At 50.3% G+C, this 22,164-nt stretch overlaps 2 protein-coding genes across 2 annotated transcripts in view; one reads left to right on the forward strand and one right to left on the reverse strand.

Moving 5' to 3' along the window:
* Positions 1 to 14,300, reverse strand: part of C2CD3 (C2 domain containing 3 centriole elongation regulator) — a 123,998-nt gene extending 109,698 nt beyond the window's left edge. The window contains exons 1-4 of the mRNA XM_060263796.1: positions 14,237 to 14,300; positions 7,100 to 7,369; positions 4,728 to 4,885; positions 1,858 to 2,072 (exon numbers count right to left, since the gene is read on the reverse strand). Of these exons, the coding sequence (XP_060119779.1) occupies positions 1,858 to 2,072; positions 4,728 to 4,885; positions 7,100 to 7,369; positions 14,237 to 14,300 (707 nt within the window). The remainder of the gene's footprint in view (positions 1 to 1,857; positions 2,073 to 4,727; positions 4,886 to 7,099; positions 7,370 to 14,236) is intronic.
* A 1,879-nt stretch (positions 14,301 to 16,179) lies between these two features.
* Positions 16,180 to 22,164, forward strand: part of LOC132590866 (protein phosphatase methylesterase 1-like) — a 33,140-nt gene continuing 27,155 nt past the window's right edge. The window contains exons 1-2 of the mRNA XM_060263797.1: positions 16,180 to 16,212; positions 16,839 to 17,047. Coding sequence (XP_060119780.1) covers positions 16,180 to 16,212; positions 16,839 to 17,047 — 242 coding nt within the window. The remainder of the gene's footprint in view (positions 16,213 to 16,838; positions 17,048 to 22,164) is intronic.

Raw genomic sequence — 22,164 nt, forward strand, 5'->3', positions numbered from 1 at the left:
GAGGTGTTTGTGAGTTTCCTGCATTGTGCAGGGGGGGTTGGGCTAGATGACGCTGGAGGTCCCTTCCAACTCTATGATTCCTGACACTTAGAGCACTTCCTCAGTGGAACAGGCTTCCTCAGGAGGTGGTGGGCTCCCCTTACTTGGAGGTTTTTCAACAGAGGCTAGATGGCCATCTGACAGCAATGAGGATCCTGTGAATTTAGGGGGAGGGGTTTGTGAGTTTCCTGCATTGTGCAGAAGGTTAGACTAGATGATCCTGGAGGTCCCTTCCAACTCTAGGATTCTATGATTCCTCAGGAGGGGGTGGGCTCTCCTTCTTAGAGGTTTTTCAACAGAGGCTAGAGGACCATCTGACAGCAATGAAGATCCTGTGAATTTAGGGGGAGGGGTTTGTGAGTTTCCTGCAGTGTGCAGGGGGCTGGGATAGATGACCCTGGAGGTCCCTTCCAACTCTATGACTCTATGATTCCTCAGGAGGTGGTGGGGTCTCCTTCCTTGGAGGTTTTTCAACAGAGACTGGATGGCCATCTGACAGCGATGAAGATCCTGTGAATTTAAAGGGAGGGGTTTGTGAGTTTCCTGCAGTGTGCAGGACCCTGGAGGTCCCTTCCAACTCTATGACCTGACCGTCAGAGCGGCTCCTCAGTGGAACAGGCTTCCTCGGGAGGTGGTGGGCTCTCCTTCCTTGGAGGTTTTTCAACAGAGGCTAGATGGCCATCTGGCAGCAATGAAGATCCTGTGAATTTAGGGGGAGGTGATTGTGAGCTTCCTGCATTGTGCAGAGGGTTGGACTAGATGACCCGAGAGGTCCCTTCCAACTCTAGGATTCTATGATTCTAAGAAAGCAAGCCAAGCTCACAAGGAAGAAGAGGGCAGCTGAGAATAACTTTGTGAAGGGTGTTGAGGACAAACATGTTCTCTAGAGAGCCAGTTTGGTGTAGTGGTTAAGTGTGCGGACTCTTACCTGGGAGAACCGGGTTTGATTCCCCACTCCTCCACTTGCAGCTGCTGGAATGGCCTTGGATCAGCCATAGCTCTCTTATCTGGGAGAACAGGGTTTGATTCCCCACTCCTCCACTTGCAGCTGCTGGAATGGCCTTGGGTCAGCCAGAGCTCTCTTATCTGGGAGAACCGGGTTTGAATCCCCACTCCTCCACTTGCAGCTGCTGGAATGGCCTTGGGTCAGCCAGAGCTCTCTTATCTGGGAGAACCGGGTTTGATTCCCCACTCCTCCACTTGCAGCCACTGGAATGGCCTTGGGTCAGCCATAGCTCTCTTATCTGGGAGAACAGGGTTTGATTCCCCACTCCTCCACTTGCAGCCGCTGGAATGGCCTTGGGTCAGCCAGAGCCCTCTTATCTGGGAGAACCGGGTTTGATTCCCCACTCCTCCACTTGCAGCTGCTGGAATGGCCTTGGGTCAGCCAGAGCTCTCTTATCTGGGAGAACCGGGTTTGATTCCCCACTCCTCCACTTGCAGCCGCTGGAATGGCCTTGGGTCAGCCAGAGCTCTCTTATCTGGGAGAACCGGGTTTGATTCCCCACTCCTCCACTTGCAGCCGCTGGAATGGCCTTGGGTCAGCCAGAGCTCTCGTAGGAGTTGTCCTTGAAAGGGCAGCTGCTGTGAGAGCCCTCTCAGCCCCCCCCCCACCTCCCAGGGTGTCTGTTGAGGGGGAGGAAGATAAAGGAGATTGTGAGCCACTCTGAGATTCGGAGTGGAGGGCGGGATATAAATCCAATATCATCATCTCCTCCTCCTCTATCCAGGATGTCCGAGCTGCACAGATCTACTGGAGGATGCCGCAAACTGTGATTTAAACCTCCGCAGAGCTCAAGGGCAGGCAAAATAAATCACCTGGGCGTCGGGGTCCTGCTGCTGCTGACGGACTCGCTTCCCACAACGCTCACGCCGGGGGGTTTGTACAGCTGAGACGGGGCAAGGAAGCGGCTGGGATCGGTGGGCTCTTTGGCTCCCTGGGCAGGCAAACCGGCACTGAAGCTCACGTCCGTGTTTGGGATGGAGCTGCTGCTGTCATAGGTTTCGGACAGAGGTTCCAGAACAAGCGACGCCTGGAAGGAAAGAATCAAAAGGGATCCAACGAGAGATTTCTAAGATCTTGGGATACGAATTTAAACAAAGTTGCAGAGACTTTTCTGTCGGGATTACAAATGGAAACATTTCCAAAAGAAGATAGAACTGTAATCTGGTATTTGCTCTCAGCTGCTAGGACATTGTATGCGCAGTTGTGGAAGCAAGAAAAAATACCAGAGAAATGGGATTGGATTGTAAAGGTTATGACATGGAGTGAAATGGACAAATTAACAATATTATTAAGAGATTAGGGTTTGTAGAATCTTTCGGGCTCAAGTGCCGTGTTCTACTGGAGAAAGTTTTTCTTCCAGACGTTTTGTTCTCAGCTGCGGAGAACATCCTCAGTGGTGTTGCTGCAACGCCACTGAGGATGTTCTCCGCAGCTGAGAACGAAACGTCTGGAAGAAAAACTTTCTCCAGTAGAACACGGCACTTGAGCCCGAAAGATTCTACAAACCCTAATGATGTTACCAGCCGTGAAAACCTGAAATCTTTGATAATATTAAGAGACTATGATTTAGAAGTTTTTAAGATGGCGTGGAAAAAGTTCAGAAGATACGTAGAAAAAGTGGAAAATAAAAGGACATTGGACAATCTTTGATAATGGTTAAGTACAAGAGGGAGGAGGATATTAATTCTGGTTCTTATTAATTAAGGGTACCTTTAATATTAAGATTTTAAGTATATAACACCGGCGGGGGTGAAGTAACGGGGGAGGCGTGGGTAGAAAGTATGGGATAGATTAAAAAAAAAGAAGTAATTATTAATGAAGTAAGAAATTGAAATTTATTACCATATGTTACTAATAAAATTGTTGGGGGAAAAAAAGGGATTTTCTTTCCCATCCGGAAAACTGAGGAGAGATGGAGTGTCTATCATGCAGAAATCTCTTTCCCCTCCGCCTTGCAACAGATACGTTTCTGAGCCCCGTTTGTCTACTGGTGTCGCTTAAACCGGTGGCTCCCGACATTCTTGGCACCAGGGACCAGTTTCGTGGAAGACAATTTTTCCATGGACCGGTGTGGGGTGCTGACGTTTTTGCCATACCAGACTGCCCCCCCCACCCACTACCCCATCCCTATCCCACCCCCTGTGCAAGCACCAGCTTTTCTGACTCTGGGGTGATGTTGCTTTCACAACATTTTCACAGCAGACTTTTTACCGGGGGAGGGGGGGTTGCCCTTGCCTTCCCCAATCCTCTACGCTTTCCCCCCAGCAAGATGGGTCCTCATTTTACCGACCTCGGAAGGATGGAAGGCTGAGTCAACCTTGAGCCAGTGACCAGAACCCAGCTTCCGCAGGGATCGAACTCAGGTCATGAGCAGAGGGCTCTGACTGCAGTACTGCGGCATTACCACTCCGCACCACAGGGTCTTTAAACGATGATGATGATATTGGATTTATATCCCGCCCTCCTCTCCGAATTTCAGAGCAGCTCACAATCTTCTATATCTTCTCCCCCCACAACAGACACCCTGTGAGGTGGGTGGGGCTGAGAGAGCTCTCCCAGAAGCTGCCCTTTCAAGAACAACTCCCGCAAGAGCTGTGGCTAACCCAAGGCCATTCCAGCAGGTGCAAATGGAGAAGAAGATATTGGATTTATGGCTCTCCAGGGTCTCAGGTTGAGGTCTTTCCCACCACCTCCTGTCTGGTCCTTTTAACTGGAGATGCCGGGGATTGAACCTGTGATCTTCTGCATGCTGAGCAGATGCTCTGCCACTGAGAGACCGCCCCTCCCCTTTTTTATGAACATCTGAAGCTGCCTTCTACTGAATCAGACCCTGGGTCCATCAAAGTCAGTCTTGTCTACTCAGACTGGCAGTGGCTCTCCAGGGTCTCCAGCTGAGGTTCTTCACGCCTACTTGCCTGGACCCTTTTTAGTTGGAGATGCCAGGGACTGAACCTGGGACCTTCTGCTTACCAAGCAGATGCTCTACCACTGAGCCACAGCCCCATCCATGGCTCTCCAGGGTCTCAAGCTGAGATTATTCACGCCTACTTGCCTGGACCCTTTTTAGTTGGAGATTCCAGGGATTGAACCTGGGACATTCTGCTTACCGAGCAGATGCTCTATCACTGAGCCACAGCCCCATTCATGGCTCTCCAGGGTTTCAAGCTGAGGTTCTTCATGCCTACTTGCCTGGACCCTTTTTAGTTGGATACCGGGGATTGAACCTGGGACCTTCTGCTTACCAAGCAAATGCTCTACCACCAAGCCACAGCCCCATTCATGGCTCTCCAGGGTCTCAAGCTGAGGTTATTCACGCCTACTTGCCTGGACCCTTTTTAGTTGGAGATGCCGGGGCTTGAACCTGGGATCTTCTGCTTACCAAGCAGATGCTCTACCACTGAGCTACAGCCCCACTATATGGCTCTCCAGGGTCTCAAGCTGAGGTCTTTCCCATCGTCTACTGCCTGGTCCTTTTAACTGGAGATGCCGGGGATTGAACCTGTGACCTTCTGCTTACCAAGCAGATGCTCTACCACTGAGCCACCGTCCCCTCACCATGCCTCTGTCTCGCTCCGCAGCCCGGTTGCTAACAGGCCATGGACCAGGGGTTGGAGTCCCCCCGGCTTAAACCATGCCAGCCATGTTCAGAAAAACATTAGGCAGGAAAAGGCTTTGGAGCTACCTGCAGCTCTCCCATCTTCTCGGAGGTCGGGGACACAATGGTGAAAAACCCGCTGATCGGGTGACTTGGAGACAGCTGCGAAAGCCCGCACATCTGAACGCGCCCGATGGGGAGGTGGTCGGTTCTGGTCATGACTTCCAGTACAAGAGCACCCATGTCTACAGAAAACAAAAGGGGAGAAATGAATGGGCTCCCATAAAAGAATGCATTTATACTCACAAATGTAGAAAGCGGCAGGTGAAACATCTCAGGTGCCATCTAGGTTAAAAAACCCAGACTTTTGGGTTCTGTCTTTTAAACATCTCTCTACAGCACCCATCAAACTGACATCCTCTAACAAGGCAGAACAAGATTTTTGGAACAAAGCCGCATTAAGACACGTCGTTCAGATGCTTTGTAAGTTTCCTTCCTCCCAGCAGGACGCCCTGGTAGTCCAGGATTCAAAGAAAACCTAAAGGGCACCATTTGAGTTTTTAAGAAGAAGTCTGAGGATTTATATCCAGCTCTTCTCTCTGAAGCAGACACTCAGAGCGGCTTACAATCTCCTATGTCTTCTCTCCCCCACAACAGGCACCCTGTGAGGTGGGTGGGGCTGAGAGGGCTCTCACAGCAGCTGCCCTTTCAAGGACAACCTCCGCCAGAGCTATGGCTAACCCAAGGCCATTCCTGCAGCTGCAAGTGGAGGAGTCGGGAATCAAACCTGGTTCTCCCAGATAAGGGAAGAAGATTGCAGATTTATACCCCACCCTTCTCTCTGAAGCAGAGCGGCTTACAATCTCCTCCCCCCACAACAGACACCCTGTGGGGTAGGGTGGGGCTGAGAACTCTCACAGAAGCTGCCTTTTCAAGGACAACTCCTGCGAGAGCTATGGCTGACCCAAAGCCATTCCAGCAGGTGCAAGTGGAAGAGTGGGGGAATCAAACCCGGTTCTCCCAGATAAGAGAGCTATGGCTGACCGAAAGGCCATTCCAGCAGCTGCAAGTGGAGGAGCGGGGAATCAAACCCGGTTCTCCCGGATAAGAGAGCTCTGGCTGACCCAAGAGCCATTCCAGCAGCTGCAAGTGGCTCTCTTATCTGGGAGAACCAGGTTTGATTCCCCACTCCTCCACTCGCAGCTGCTGGAATGTCCTTGGGTCAGCCATTGCTCTCTTATCTGGGAGAACCGGGTTTGATTCCCCACTCCTCCCCTTGAAGTTGCTGGAATGGCCTTGGGTCAGCCAGAGCTCTCTTATATGGGAGAACCAGATTTGATTCCCCCACTCCTCCACTTGCAGCTGCAGGAATGGTCTTGGGTCAGCAGAGCTCTCTTATCCGGGAGAACCGGGTTTGATTCCCCACTCCTCCACTTGCAGCTGTTGGAATGGCCTTGGGTCAGCCATTGCTCTCTTATCTGGGAGAAACGGGTTTGATTCCCCACTCCTCCCCTTGAAGTTGCTGGAATGGTCTTGGGTCAGCCAGACCATATGGGAGAACCGGGTTTGATTCCCCCACTCCTCCACTTGCAGCTGCAGGAATGGCCTTGGGGTAAGCCAGAACTCTCGCAGTTGTCCTTGAAAGGGCAGCTTCTGGGAGACCCCTCTCAGCCCCACCCACCTCACAGTGTGTCTGTTGTGGGGGATGGGGAGATCAAGGAGATTGTGAGCCGCTCTGAGACACAAGAGTGTTGGATGGGCCATTGGCTTGCTCCAACATGGCTTCTCTTTTGTTCTTATGTCTGGGGCTGGTGATGCTCTGTATTCTAGGTGCTTGGGGGGGGCACAGTCAGAGGGCTTCTAGTGTCCTGGCCCCACTCATGCACCTCCTGATAGCACCTGGGTATTTCTGGTCACTGTGTGACACACAGAGTGTAGGACTGGATGGGTCATTGGCCTGATCCAACATGGCTTCTCTTAGGTTCTTATGTCCGGGGCAATGATGCTCTGTATTCTTGGTGCTGTGGGGGGCACAGTGGGAGAGCTTCTGGTGTCCTGGCTCCACTGATGGACCTCCTGATGGCACCTGGGTTGTATTGGTCACTGTGTGACACAGAGTGTAGGACTGGATGGGGCACTGGCCTGATCCAACATGGCTTCTCTTATGTTGTTATATCTGCGGCAGTGATGCTCTGTATTCTTAGTGCTTGGGGTGGTGGGGGGCACCTAGTGTCCTGGCCCCACTGATGCACCTCCTGATAGCACCTGGGTTTTCTTGGCCTGTGTGACAGAGTGTTGGATGGGACATTGGCTTGATCCAGCATGGCTTCTCTTTTATGTTTTCTTATGTTCTTATTTTCCCAGGTCATTGGCTAACGTTCATTTCTAGTTCTGCTTCAGGAAATCCCCAACCAAACAGACAGAATTTTTACAATCCAAGGACTCCAGTCCCCACATACCTGTCAGGTAGGAGGTAAACTGCTTGGGACCACACCGAATTGGGTAGCGGGTGGCAGTCCTGAAAGCTTTTCGTTCGACCTGAGAAGTGCCCCTGGGGACAAAGATGGTGCCATCGGACGTTTCTCCCCACCACCTCACTCGCACCACAGTAGAAGCTGGAGGTTTGGCCACCGTCCATAGGATTTTGCTAACGGTCAGCTTTAGAAAGCAACGTAGCTGTCCTTCCACAAGAGGCGGCAGACTGGTGGAGGGGGAGATGTCGCTAAGGCCTGTGGAAAAAAGCAAGAGAAGAGGCATTAGGATTGATGATGGAGCTCTCCAAAGAGTTTACCTGCATCGGCGCTGAAGAAGAAGACCGTAGATTTATACCCCGGCCTCTCTCTGAATCAGTCTCAGAGCGGGTTACAATCTCCTTCCCGCACAAAAGACACCCTGTGAGGCGGGTGGAGCTGAGAGAGCTCTCCCAGAAGTTGCCTTTTCAAGGACAGCTCTGCGAGAGCTCCGGCTGACCCAAGACTATTCCAACAGCTGCAAGAGGAGAAGTGGGGAATCAAACCCGGTTCTCTCAAAGAGCTCCGGCTGACCCAAGGCCATTCCAACAGTTGCAAGTGGAGAAGTGGGGAATCAAGCCCGGTTCTCCAGAGAAGAGTCCACACACTTCACCAACGCACCAAACTGCTGCATTCTGGGCCACTGCCTACCAGCTCTGTACGGCTCTGCTCAGCTCTGTACGGCTTTGCTCACTGTGCTGGATTCCTCGTCTGAGGAAGTGTGCTCAAGAGCACACGAAAGCTTCTGTTCTAAATAAAAACTGGTTGGTCTTAAAGGTGCCACTTGACTCCTGCTTTGTTCAGCTGCTTCAGACCAACGTGGCTGCCCGCTTGGATCTATCTACATCAGAGAAAAAGATAAGCATCTCTTAGAAAACAAAAAACTTGGGAAGCTATACATAAGAACATAAGAGAAGCCATGTTGGATCAGGCCAATGGCCCCTCCAGTCCAACACTCTGTGTCACATAAGGACATAAGAGAAGCCCTGTTGGATCAGGCCAGTGGCCCCTCCAGTCCAACACTCTGAGGCACATAAGAGAAGCCCTGTTGGATCAGGCCAATGGCCCATCCAGTCCAACACTCTGTGTCACATAAGAACATAAGAGAAGCCATGTTGGATCAGGCCAGTGGCCCATCCAGTCCAACACTCTGTGTCACATAAGAACATAAGAGAAGCCCTGTTGGATCAGGCAAGTGGCCCCTCCAATCCAACACTCTGTGTCACATAAGAACATCAGAGAAGCCATGTTGGATCAGGCCAATGGCCCCTCCAGTCCAACACTCTGTGTCACATAAGAACATAAGAGAAGCCATGTTGGATCAGGCCAATGGCCCCTCCAGTCCAACACTCTGTGTCACATAAGAACATAAGAGAAGCCATGTTGGATCAGGCCAATGGCCCCTCCAGTCCAACACTCTGTGTCACATAAGAACATAAGAGAAGCCATGTTGGATCAGGCCAGTGGCCCATCCAGTCCAACACTCTGTGTCACATAAGAACATAAGAGAAGCCATGTTGGATCAGGCCAATTGGCCATCCAGTCCAACACTCTGTGTCACACAGCGGCCCAAAAAAATTATACACACACACACACACTGTGGCTAATAGCCACTGATGGACCCCTGCTCCATATTTTTATCTAAACCCCTCTTGAAGTTGGCTATGCTTGTGGCCGCCACCACCTCCCGTGGCAGTGAATTCCACATGTTAATCACCCTTTGGGTGAAGAAGTACTTCCTTTTATCTGCTTTAACCTGTCTGCTCAGCAATTTCATCGAATGCCCAGGAGTTCTTGTATTGTGAGAAAGGGAGAAAAGTACTTCTTTCTCTACTTTCTCCATCCCTCTATCATGTCACCCCGCAGTCGACGTTTCTCCAAGCTAAAGAGCCCCAAGCGTTTCAACCTTTCTTCATAGGGAAAGTGTTCCAGCGCTTTAATCATTCTAGTTGCCCTTCTCTGGACTTTCTCCAATGCTATAATATCCTTTTTGAGGTGCGGCGACCAGGACTGCACACAGTATTCCAAATATACACAGCGTTGTATTCTAAAAAGAGAAAAAGGGGCGTAGCTATGTACATTAGTGAAAGATTTAAGTCAACATGTGTCTATATGGCAGAAGATGCGAGGTCTTTACTTGTTGAGATACAAAGAGATGAGCAAAAATTTTTAATAGTAAACGTTTATGCACCAAATGAAAATCACGAACCGTTCTATAATAAACTACAACAAACCCTGCAGCTGTACGACTACGAAAATATCTGTGTAATTGGGGACCTTAATGCAGTTTTTGACAATTTGGAAGATAGAAAGTCTAGCAGTTTTTAGTTTAGTTTATTTATGATTTATATCCCGCCCTTCCCACCAAGTGGCTCAGGGCGGCTTACAGCATATAAAATCTAACGTGGAGATATAAAAAATTTAAACATGTTACACAATTTACACAGTTAAAACAGTTAAAAACATTAGAAAACATACAGCGGTCTAATAAACTACACTCAGTTTCGGATGCCGGTTAGTTATAAGCCAGCCGGAAGAGGGCTGTCTTGCAGGCCCTGCGGAACTGGGCAAGGTCCCGCAGGGCCCTCACCTCTTCCGGCAGCTGGTTCCACCAAGAAGGGGCCATTACGGAGAAGGCCCTATCCCTAGTAGATTTCAGGCGGGCTTCCTTTGGCCCAGGGACAACGAGAAGATTTTGGGTTCCCGATCTCAGTACTCTCTGGGGAACATGTGGGGAGAGACGGTGCCTCAGGTGGGCAGGTCCTAGGCCATATAGGGCTTTAAAGGTGATGACCAGCACCTTGTACCGGACTCGGTAGGTTATTGGCAGCCAGTGCAGAGCCCGGAGCCCCGGCCAAATGTGCTCCCATCTTGGGAGCCCCAATAACAACCGGGCAGCGGCGTTCTGCAGGCAAGTAAAGACGAAAGGACAATGATTATCCAAAAGCTTTATGAGAATGGTGGATGAATATAAGATGTCAGATGCTTGGAGAACTCGCAACCCCTCTGCAAAAAACTTTACCTTCTCTTCCGAAAGACATGAATCTTGGTCCCGAATTGACATGGCCTGGCTTACCATGGGAATGATGAGAGATCTCTCAGATGTTAAAATATTGGCAAGAACCTTTGCAGATCACAGCCCTACATTACTGGTGTGGAAAAATCAACCTAGAAACTTGAGATGGAGGCTAAATACTTCATGATTGTACAATGAACACTGAAGTAGAAAAAGAATTGACATTTTTCTTTAAAGTTAATACCATAGAGGAGTCATCACCAAATATTATCTGGGATACTAGTAAAGCTTATTTTAGAGGTTTGGCAATCAAATTTAATGCACGGCAGAGGAAATTTAAGAGGAAAAAACACGAAGAAACACTGGCAAAGCTTAAAGAAGATGTTCTTAAAAAGAATCCTGGTATTAAGACTTTGAAGAGGGAGATACAGTTGTTACAACACCAGATGATACTTTTATACTTAGAGGAGATGGCAAGAAAAATTAAATACGCAAGAAAAAATTTTTTTGAACATGCAAATAAGCCGGGATGATGGCTAGGGTTGGCAAGTCCAATTCAAGAAATATCTGGGGACTTTGGGGGTGGAGCCAGGAGACATTGGAGGCGGAGCCAGAAGCAAGGGTGTAACAAGCATAATGGAACTCCAAGGGAGTTCTGGCCATCACATTTAAAGGGACCGCGCACCTTTTTAAATGCCTTCCCTCCATTGGAAACAATGAAGGATCGGGGCACCTTCTTTTGGAGCTCATAGAATTGGACCCCCCAGAATTGGACTGTTGTGTTCCCCTATGGTATGGAATAGGGGGACACAACTATTTCAAGAATCATTTAATAAGAAAGTCTTTAATTGCTGTGTGGGAAAAAACAAGAAGATCTTTGAATGATAAGATCCCGAATTGGGTGACCCCATTTGTCAATACCCCCATTTGAGTGAGCCCCATTTGTCAATACACGAGATATCATTAACATATGAAGTCCTGTTGGATTAGAACAAGCACTCAATTAGCTGATCAGAATATTACCCTAGATTGGTGGAGAATGGCCCCAAAAAAGTCTAGACATAATAGGGATAAAGAAAAGGGCTTCTACCTGAAAGAAACTGTGTTTGATAAATTCTTTCTAAAGACCGAGGTAAAAATTAGTAAACTATATAAATTCCTCCTCCAGTTATAAATGCAGGATGAGGTAGTTAAAGATGTAATGATTAAATGGGCTAGAAATATTGACCATGTAATTCATTTGGAAGAGTGGGCTCAGATTTGGCATTCCAAATACTAAGTCAACATCATTTAAAGAAAATATTTATAAAATTATATACAGATGGTATATGACCCCAGCGGAGTTAGCAAAGATGTTTGCAGGCTTATCTAACAAATGTTGGAAATGTGAGAATAATTTGGGAACGTTTTTTCAAGTATGGTGGTCTTGTAAAAGAGTGAAGGAATTTTGGACAAAAGCCCATGAAATACTCCAAAAAAATGTTAAAAACTGTAATTCAAGCCAGAGATATTTCTTTTAAATTTATTGCCAGATAAAAAGGGGAAAATCCAGAAGCATTTGATAGTCCACGTTACTACGGCTGCAAGGATTTTGTTAGCGCAGTACTGGAAAAGAAATGAAATGCCGACAATGGATGAATTAATTGTAAAAATAATAGACACAGTCCTAATGGAAATCAACCCAGACTGTTCCCTGGAAGGTCAGATGCTGAAGCTGAAGCTCAAATACTCTGGCCACCAAATGAGAAGGGAGCACTCACTGGAGAAGACTCTTGAGAGTCCCTTGGACTGCAAGAAGATCGGATCAGTCAGTCCTAAGGGAAATCAACCCAGACTGTTCCCTGGAAGGTCAGATGCTGAAGCTGAAGCTCAAATACTTTGGCCACCGAATGAGAAGGGAGCCCTCACTGGAGAAGACTCTTGAGAGTCCCTTGGACTGCAGAAAGATCCAATCAGTCAGTCCTAAGGGAGATCAACCCAGACTGTTCCCTGGAAGGTCAGATGCTGAAGCTGAAGTTCAAATCCTTTGGCCACTAAATGAGAGAGGAGCACTCCCTGGAGAAGACTCTTGAGAGTCCCTTGGACTGCAAGAAGATCCAGTCAGTCAGTCCTAAGGGAAATCAACCCAGACTGTTCCCTGGAAGGTCAGATGATGAAGATGATGCTCAAATACTTTGGCCACCCAGTGAGAAGGGAGCACTCCCTGGAGAAGACTCTTGAGAGTCCCTTGGATGGCAAGAAGATCCAGTCAGTCAGTCCTAAGAGAAATCAACCCTGACTGAAGGAGCACTTCATGGAGAAGACCCTGATGCTGGGAAAGACAGAAGCCAAAGAAGAAGGGGACGGCAAATGATGAGATGGCTGGACAGTGTTACTGATGTAACAAACACGAATTTGGGCAGACGTCAGAGTATGGTGGAAAACAGGAGGGCCTGGCGTGACTTTGTCCATGGGTCGCAAAGAGTCTGACTAGACTGTGCGACTGAACAACAACAAAAAGTAGACACAGCTGAAATGGATAAACTTTCTAATCTGTTAAGAATCAAACTGAAGAAGTATGTCGATGAAAACTGGAATTTATTTTATTAGTGGTTAACAAAGGGATGAATTGTTATAACTGAGAGAGACAAATGAACGTCACCAAAATAGGAAGAAGAATTGCAGATTTATACCCCACCCTTCTCTCTGAAACAGAGACTCAGACCGGCTTACAATCTCCTATATCTTCTCTCCCACAACAGACACCATGTGAGGTGGGGGCAGCTGAGAGGGCTCTCACAGCAGCTGCCCTTTCAAGGACAACCTCTGCCAGAGCTATGGCAGACCCAAGGCCATTGCAGAAGCTGCAAGCGGAGGAGTGTGGAATCCAACCCGGTTCTCCCACATAAGAGTCCACGCACTTAACCACTACACCAAACTGGCTCTCCTAGATAATATGTATATGCTGGTTGAGAGATAGCAACTTATTTTTGATGTTAAGACTTATTTTTAGGCAAGAAAGTGAGGTTGTACGTATATATGCTCATAGTGAGTTTCACCCTATCCCCTATCTCATAAGAACATAAGAGAAGCCATGTTGGATCAGGCCAATGGCCCATCCAGTCCAACACTCTGTGTCACACAGTGGCCAATATATATGTGTGTGTGTGTGTGTGTGTGTATATATATATATACACACACACACACACATACATATATATACTGTGGCTAATAGCCACTGATGGACCTCTGCTCCATATTTTTATCCAATCCCCTCTTAAAGCTGGCTATGCTTGTAGCCGCCGCCGCCTCCTGTGGCAGTGAATTCCACATGTTAATCTCCTTTTTATGTTGCAATTCGTCCTTTTTCGTTTGTTTGCATCTGTTATTGTTTGCGCTCTGTAACCGAAAAATAAAATAATGATATAGGTATGGAATCACTCCATAGGGAATAATGGAGTGCCCAGCAGACATTTTTTCTCCCCCCCCGCCCGATTTTCTGATGACCCCTGAAGCGGGGAGAGGGGCCTCCAAACCGGGGGATCCCCTGCCCCCACCTGGGGATTGGCAACCCTACTTTGGGGGGTGGAGCCAGGAGACACTGGGGGTGGAGCCAGGAGCAAGGGTGCGACCAGCATAATTGAACTCCAAAGGGAGTTCTGGCCATCCCACTTAAAGGGACCGCACACCTTTTAAATGCCTCCCCTCCACTGGAAATAATGAAGGATGGGGGCACCTTCTTTGGGGGCTCACAGAACTGACCCCCTGGTCCAATCTTTTGGAAATTTGGAAGGTATGTTGAGGAGAGGCACTGGATGCCATGCTGCAAATTTGGCGCCTCTACCTCTAAAAACAGCCCCCCCCCCCCAAGAGATCAACTCTCCATTCTCCCCTCTTTGGAATCGGTCTCCCCAGCCTAGGGAATGATGGGGCAGGTATTCCCCTCCCCTCCCCCTCTTTCTGACGGCCCTGAAGCCGGGGGGGAGGGGAGGGCCTCCAAAACCGGGGGATCCCCCGCCCCCACCTGGGGATTGGCAACCCAATTCGCCTCGGATTCGAACCCAGGGCTCTGAAGCCGCCCTTCGGCTCACCCTTCCGTTTGCGTCCAGGGCCGGTCCGAACCGAGCCGCTCTTGGCCGCCTTCCTCTGCTTCATCCTCTTCCCGGGCCGAAAGTAGGCCCGAAGCCGCTTCCCGCTGCTTAGCAACGGCCGGCGGCCCCGCAAGGCCCTCTGGGAAAAGAGCGGCAACGGCGGGGAAAGAACCGGGCGGGCGCTATCAGTCCTCTTGGAACTACAGCCCCCAGAAGGCTCTGCGAGGCCCCGAGCGGGAACTTCGATTGATGAAAAGGGAATTCCCATCTCTATGGCAACAGAGAGCCCGGGCCTTGGTTTCCCAGGAGGCTGCAGGAGGAAAGGATGAGGCAACTTCCGGTTATCACCTCTTCTGTAATCCAGGCTCAATTGCTCTCTGGCCATGAAGAAAGGATTCTGATTTAGGCTTGGACCAGGGGTGGCCGAACTGTGGTTCTTTTGCTCATATTGTGTGGCTCTGGAAGTCCCCACTGCCCCATCAGCTGTCTTGGAGAAGGCATTGGTCTCGTTCAATCACTTCTCCAAGCAGCTTGGAAAATGTATTTAAGCTGCTTTCTTTCCACCTCTCCCAGTTTAGTGTAGTGGTTAAGTGCGTGGACTCTTACCTGGGAGAACGGGGTTTGATTCCCCACTCCTCCACTTGCAGCTGCTGGAATGGCCTGGGTCAGCCATAGCTCTCTTATCTGGGAAAACAGGGTTTGATTCCCCACTCCTCCACTTGCACCTGCTGGAATGGCCTTGGGTCAGCCACTGCTCTCTTATCTGGGAGAAACGGGTTTGATTCCCCACTCCTCCACTGGCAGCTGCTGGAATGGCCTTGGGTCAGCCAGAGCTCTTATCTGGGAGAACCGGGTTTGATTCCCCACTCCTCCACTTGCAGCTGCTGGAATGGCCTTGGGTCAACCAGAGCTCTCTTATCTGGGAGAACCGGGTTTGATTCCCCAATCCTCCACTTGCACCTGCTGGAATGGCCTTGGGTCAGCCAGAGCTCTCTTATCTGGGAGAAACGGGTTTGATTCCCCACTCCTCCACTGGCAGCTGCTGGAATGGCCTTGGGTCAGCCAGAGCTCTTATCTGGGAGAACCGGGTTTGATTCCCCACTCCTTCACTTGCACCTGCTGGAATGGCCTTGGGTCAGCCAGAGCTCTCACAGAACTGTCCTTGAAAGGGCAGCTTCTATCAGAGCTCTCTCAGCTCCACCCACCTCACTGGGTGTCTGTTGAGGGGGATAGGAAGGTAAAGGAGATTGTAAACCGCTGAGACTGAGATTTAGATGGCGGGGATATAAATCCAATATCTTCTTATCTTTTCCTCTCCCTCCATCTATTTGCCCGCCTGCCTGCCAGCCTCCCTCTTCTTGGGAAGAAGACGACTACATTGGATTTATATTCCGCCCGCCACTCAGAGCAGTTCACAATCTCCTTTATCTTCCTCCCCCACAACAGACACCCTGTGAGGTGGGTGGGGCTGAGAGGGCTCTCACAGCAGCTGCCCTTTCAAGGACAACTCCTACGAGAGCTATGGCCGACCGACGGCCATTCCAGCAACTGCAAGTGGAGGAGTGGGGAATCAGACCTTATTTTCCCAGATAAGAGTCCACACACTCAACCACTACACCAGGGGTGGCCAAACTTGCTTAACATAAGAGCCACAAAGAATAAACATCAGATGTCTGAGAGCCACAAGACATGAACATCAGATGTTTGAGAGCAGACAGGAAGAAAGAAAGATAGATAGATTTTGGGGGGAGAGTGGTGGAAAGAAAGCAGCTTTAACTTTAAATGCGTACTCCAAGCTGCCGGCTTGCTTGGCTTGGATAAATGATTTAAAGACAGAAATGCCTCCCCTAAGGCAGCCAACAGGGCAGCGGGTGCTTTCAGAGCCACACAATATGTGTGAAAGAGCCACATGTCCGTCCCAGTTTGGCCACCCCCTGCAGTACATGAAACCAGCTGTCATAGTGTGGGTCTCACAGGTGGGTCTTTCACACATATTGTAAGGCTTTTGAAGTACCACCGCCGACCTTGTTGGCTAGCTTGAAGAAGGCATTTCTCTCTCAATCCTTTCTCCATACCAAGCCAGCCTGCAGCTTGGAGCATGCATTGAAAGTTAAAGTTGCTTTCTTTCCATCTCCCTCTCCCTCCATCCATTTGACTTCCTTCCTTCCTTCCTTCCTTCCTTCCTTCCTTCCTTCCTTCCTTCCTTCCTTCCTTCCTTCCTTCCTTCCTTCCTTCCTTCCTTCCTTCCTCCCTTCCTCATCTGACGTTCACGTCTTTCTAATCTCAAACATCAGACGTTGGTTCTATGTGGCTCTTAGGTTAAAGCAAGTTTGGCCGCCCTTGGCCTGCCCTGTCTACACCCGAGCCGCGAAAAGACTCCATTTCCCATAATGCCCTTCGCGTCCCACCCACAAAAATTTCAGCATCGAATTTCCCCCCTCCCCGTTATTCACTCCCTGTTACCCCCTCAGTTCCTCGCAAACTCCATTTCCCATAATGCTCCGCAGACACTTCCGGATAGCGTCACGCGTCCCAGACCCTCTTCTCCCTGCACTTCCATCAGAGCTGAACTTCACTTCCCGTCGGTCCCCGCGGCCGGGAGCCCTCACTTCCGGCGGGGAGCGAGCGCGCAGGGGCTGCTGGGAGCGGCTGGCCGGCGGCTCCTTCTGGGCGGGAGGGCGGGGGCCGGATCCTGCCCGCCGCCTCTCGCCATGTCCACCTGGAGAAGCAGCTGCAGCTGGGCCGCCTGCCGCCCCGCCCGCCCGGCCCCTCGGGGGGCAGCGGCCAGGCCCTGCCCAAGATGCGCATGGGGTAGGAGGGGGCGAACCCGCGGGGGGGGAAGGGTATGACGTCATCGGGGCCGGGAGGGGCGTGGCTCCCTTGCAAAGGGTGACGTCAGGGGGCGTGGCCGGGGCTCTTTGCAAAGCAAGGAGTGGGGGGGGGGGTTGCATCTTGGGGTGGTGGTTATTGCATTAAAAGGAGGGTTGCTCCCAGTGGGGGAATCCTTAGAAATAGGCACCTGGATGGCATCTCCAAAGGGCATCTAGTCCAGCCCCCCTGCACAGTGTCGGGAAATGCACAGCTACCTCCGCCCCATTCCTCCACTCCCTTCCACTCACTCCCCCACTCACTCCCCCCATTCCCCCCCATATATCCCCTGCTGTTGCTCCTAGTGGGGGAATCCTTAGAAATATGCCCCTGGATGGGATCTCCAAAGGTCATCTAGTCCAGCCCCCCTGCACAGTGCTCAAAGTGGGGGAATCCTTAGAACTATACATCTAAAAGGGAGCTCCAAAGGGTATCTAGTCCAGCCTCCTTGCACAGTGTTAGGAAATGCTCAGCTACCTCCGCCCCATTCCCCCACTTACTTCCACTCACTCCCCCCATTCCCCACCATTTACCGCTACTATTGCTCACAGTAGGGGAATCCTTAGAAATATTCACCTGGGAGGGATCTCCAAAGGTCATCTAGTCCAGCCCCCCTGCACAGTGCTCACTGTGGGGGAATCTTTAGAAATATTCACCTGGGAGGGATCTCTAAAGGTCATCTAGTCCAGCCCCCCTGCACAGTGCTCACTGTGGGGGAATCTTTAGAAATATTCACCTGGGAGGGATCTCCAAAGGTCATCTAGTCCAGACCCCCTGCACAGTGCTCACTTTGAGGGAATCTTTAGAAATATTCACCTGGGAGGGATCGCCAAAGGTCATCTAGTCCAGCCCCCCTGCACAGTGCTCACTGTGGGGGAATCTTTAGAAATATTCACCTGGGAGGGATCTCTAAAGGTCATCTAGTCCAGCCCCCCTGCACAGTGCTCACTGTGGGGGAATCTTTAGAAATATTCACCTGGGAGGGATCTCTAAAGGTCATCTAGTCCAGCCCCCCTGCACAGTGCTCACTGTGGGGGAATCTTCAGCAATATTCACCTGGGAGGGATCTCCAAAGGTCATCTAGTCCAGCCCCCCTGCGCAGTGTAGGAAATGCACAGCTACTGCCACCCCATCCCCCCACTCCACCCATTCCCCACCATTTACCGCTGCTGTATTGCATTAAAAGGAGGGTTTGCCCATAGTAGGGGAACCCTTAGTAAAGCACCTGGAAGGGAGCTCCAGAGGTCATCTAGTCCAACCCCCCTGCACAGTGTAGGAAATGCACAGCTACCTCCACTCCATTCCCTCGCTCCCCACCATTTCCCCACCACTTCCCCCATTCTCCACCATTTATCCCTCCTGTATTAGGATGGTGCGTAGTAGCGATGATATTTAAGGCATATGCAATATCTGTTGACAGTCTTCACAACAATCCTTCAAGGTATTAAAATTTAAGCAAGGGAGTTTAGGGTACCTTGACAACATTTGAATCGAATGTTAGCTTTTGGTTGCCAGAACCAAAAGGCAAATGCAATTTTGAGCTGTATCAACAGAAGTCTAGTGACCAGGTCACGTGATGTGATGATATCGCTTTACTCTGCTCTGGTAAGACCTCACCTGGAGTATTGTGTTCAGTTTTGGGCACCACATTTTAAGAAGGATCTAGACAAGCTGGAAGGGGTCCAGAGGAGGGCGACGAAGATGGTGAGGGGTCTGGAGACCAAGTCCTATGAAGAAAAGTTGAAGGAGCTGGGGATGTTTAGCCTGGAGAGGAGGCAGCTGAGAGGTGATAGGATCACAATCTTCAAGTACTTAAAGGGCTGTTGTATAGAGGATGGGGTGGAACTGGAGCTGGGGCGGATGGGGTGGTCCAGAAGGTAGGACCAGAACCAGCGGGTTGAAATTAAATCAATAGAGTTTCTGGCTCAACTTGAGAAAGAACTTCCTGACCTTTAGAGCGGTTCCTCAGTGGAACAGGCTTCCTTGGGAGGTGGTGGGCTCTGCTTCCTTGGAGGTTTTTAAATGGGGGCTAGATGGCCGTCTGACAGCAATGAGGATCCTGTGAATTTAGGGGGCAGTATTTGTGAGTTTCCTGCATTGTGCGGGGGGGTTGGACTAGATGACCCTCGAGGTCCCTTCCAACTCTGTGATTCCTGACACTTAGAGCGGTTCCTCAGTGGAACAGGCTTCCTTGGGAGGTGGTGGGCTCCAGTTTGGTGTAGTGGTTAAGTGTGCGGACTCTTATCTGGGAGAACCGGGTTTGATTCCCCACTCCTCCACTTGCACCTGCTGGAATGGCCTTGGGTCAGCCAGAGCTCTCTTATCTGGGAGAACCGGGTTTGATTCCCCACTCCTCCACTTGCAGCTGCTGGAATGGCCTTGGGTCAGCCAGAGCTCTGGCAGAGGTTGTCCTTGAAAGGGCAGCTGCTGTGAGAGCCCTCTCCAGCCCCACCCACCTCACAGGGTGTCTGTTGTGGGGGAGGAAGGTAAAGGAGATTGTAAAGGAGATTGTGAGCCGCTCTGAGACTCTTCGGAGTGGAGGGCGGGATATAAATCCAATATCTTCTTCTTCTTCCTTGGAGGTTTTTCGACGGAGGCTAGATGGCCATCTGACAGCAATGAGGATCCTGTGAATTTAGGGGGAGGTATTTGTAAGTTTCCTGCATTGTGCGGGGGGGTTGGACTAGATGACCCTCGAGGTGCCTTCCAGCTCTGTGATTCTATGAACCCATGAGTCACAAAAGTAGATGCTGGAATAAAACATTAGCCTGTGAATCTCCAAAGGTTGTTTCATCCAGCCCCCCTGCGCAGCGTAAGAAATGCCCAGCCGCCTCCTCACCCCCAGTCCCCCATTGTTAGGATGATGCATAGTGGCGATGATGTTTAAAGCATGTACGGTATCTGCTTGCAGTCTCCACAACAACCCTGCAAGGTAGCAAAATTTAAGCAAGGGGGTTCAGGGCACCTTTAGCATTTGAATCCAGCGTTAGCTTTTTGGGTGCCGGAATTCATGAGTCGCAAAAGCTGGAATAAAGCATCAGCCTAGACTTTTTCTGCCACCCCGGCGAATGTGGTGAGTCAATTCCCTGCAAGGTAGGTTAGCGTCTTCCCCGTGTTTTCTGTGTGGGCGGACAGCTGAGGCTGAAAAGGCAGCCTGACGTTTCTCTTTCTTCTTCTCCTGCCTCTGCGGTAACGGCAACTCGTACATTTTAGCGATCTGCCTTACAGGCTCATCACCGTGCTGGCAGAAGCCCACCTAGCAATTTGAATGCTCTTAAATTGCAGTCTAGGACTTTGATCCTTTGCCGAGAGTGACTTTCCTGGGGCTACCCAGAGAGCTTATGGCAGGACTTGAACCTGGGACCTCTTCGTACTTATGGAAGGGGAGGGCTGTGCATCATAGAGTATGGAGGGAAAGTTGCTTTTAAAGGAAGGGGGAGAATTGTGCTAGGGTGAGCTTGGGGGGCGGGGAGTGTTCCCAGGGGAGGGGGAAAGGTTGCTGGCTTTTCTGTTTTTGCTGTATTCGCTGCTCGATCTTGGATTGTAATAATAAAACTGTACTGTTCTATATTCAGGGGATCTGGTCAGCTGGATCAGTTTGGTGTAGCGGTTAGGTGTGCGGACTCTTGAACATATGAACATATGAAGCTGCCTTCTACTGAATCAGACCCTTGGTCCATCAAAGTCAGTATTGTCTTCTCAGACTGGCAGCGGCTCTCCAGGGTCTCAAGCTGAGGTTTTTCACACCTATTTGCCTGGACCCTTTTTTGGAGATGCCAGGGATTGAACCTGGGACCTTCTGCTTCCCAAGCAGATGCTCTACCACTGAGCCACCGTCCCTCCCCTTATCTTATCTGGGCAAACCAGGTTTGATTCCCCACTCTTCCACTTTTAGCTGTTGGAATGGCCTTGGGTCAGCCATAGCTTTCACAGAAGTTGTCCTTGAAAGGGCAGCTTCTAGGAGAGCTCTGTCAACCCCACTCACCTCACAGGGTGTCTGTTGTTTGGGGGGGGAAGTAAAAGAGATTGTGAGCCGCTCTGAGATTCAGAGTATAGGGCAGGATATAAATCCTTCTTCTTCTTCTTTCTCCTCTTAAAATAAAAGGGATGTGGTGCAGTTCATGTGATGACTTGAAGCTGTCTTGTACTAAATCACAGCCTTTCCATCAAATTAAATATTGTCTGCTCAGACTGGCAGCTGCTTTGAGCCCAGTTTGGTGTAGTGGTTAAGTGTGCGGACTCTTATCTGGGAGAACCGGGTTTGATTCCCCACTCCTCCACTTGCACCTGCTGGAATGGCCTTGGGCCAGCCAGAGCTCTCTTATCTGGGAGAACCGGGTTTGATTCCCCACTCCTCCACTTGCACCTGCTGGAATGGCCTTGGGTCAGCCAGAGCTCTCTTATCAGGGAGAACTGGGTTTGATTCCCCACTCCTCTACTTGCACCTGCTGGAATGGCCTTGGGTCAGCCAGAGCTCTCTTATCTGGGAGAACCGGGTTTGATTCCCCCACTCCTCCACTTGCACCTGCTGGAATGGCCTTGGTTTAGCCATAGCTATCGCAGGAGTTGTCCTTGAAAGGGCAGCTTCTGTCAGAGCTCTCTCAGCCCCACCCACCTCACAGGGTGTCTGTTGTGGGGGGAGAAGATAAAGGAGATTGTAAGCCGCTCTGAGTCTCTTATTGAGGGAGAAGGGTGGGGTATAAATCTGCAATTCTTCTTCTTTTCAAGGTCTCAGGCAGAGGTCTTTTCCATCACCTACGGCCTGGTCCTTTTTAACAGGAGATGCCGGGGATTGAACCTGGGACCTTCTGCATGTCAAGCAGAGGCTCTACCCTTGAGCCACAGCCTTTCGTGTGAACATAAATGAAGCTGCCTGATAAGAATCCTGAATGAGACCCTCGATCTGTCAGTATCTGTTTACTTGGAGTGGCGGCATCTCTGCAGGGTCTCAGGTTGAGGTCTTTCACATCACCTCTTACTCAGGGGTGTCAAACATGCAGCCCAGGGGGAAAATCAGCCCCCCGGAGGGTTCCTAACAGGCCCCCGAGCAACTGGCTGTC

The sequence above is a fragment of the Heteronotia binoei genome, unplaced genomic scaffold, assembly GCF_032191835.1.
Source record: "Heteronotia binoei isolate CCM8104 ecotype False Entrance Well unplaced genomic scaffold, APGP_CSIRO_Hbin_v1 ptg000889l, whole genome shotgun sequence".
Taxonomy (NCBI): domain Eukaryota; kingdom Metazoa; phylum Chordata; class Lepidosauria; order Squamata; family Gekkonidae; genus Heteronotia; species Heteronotia binoei.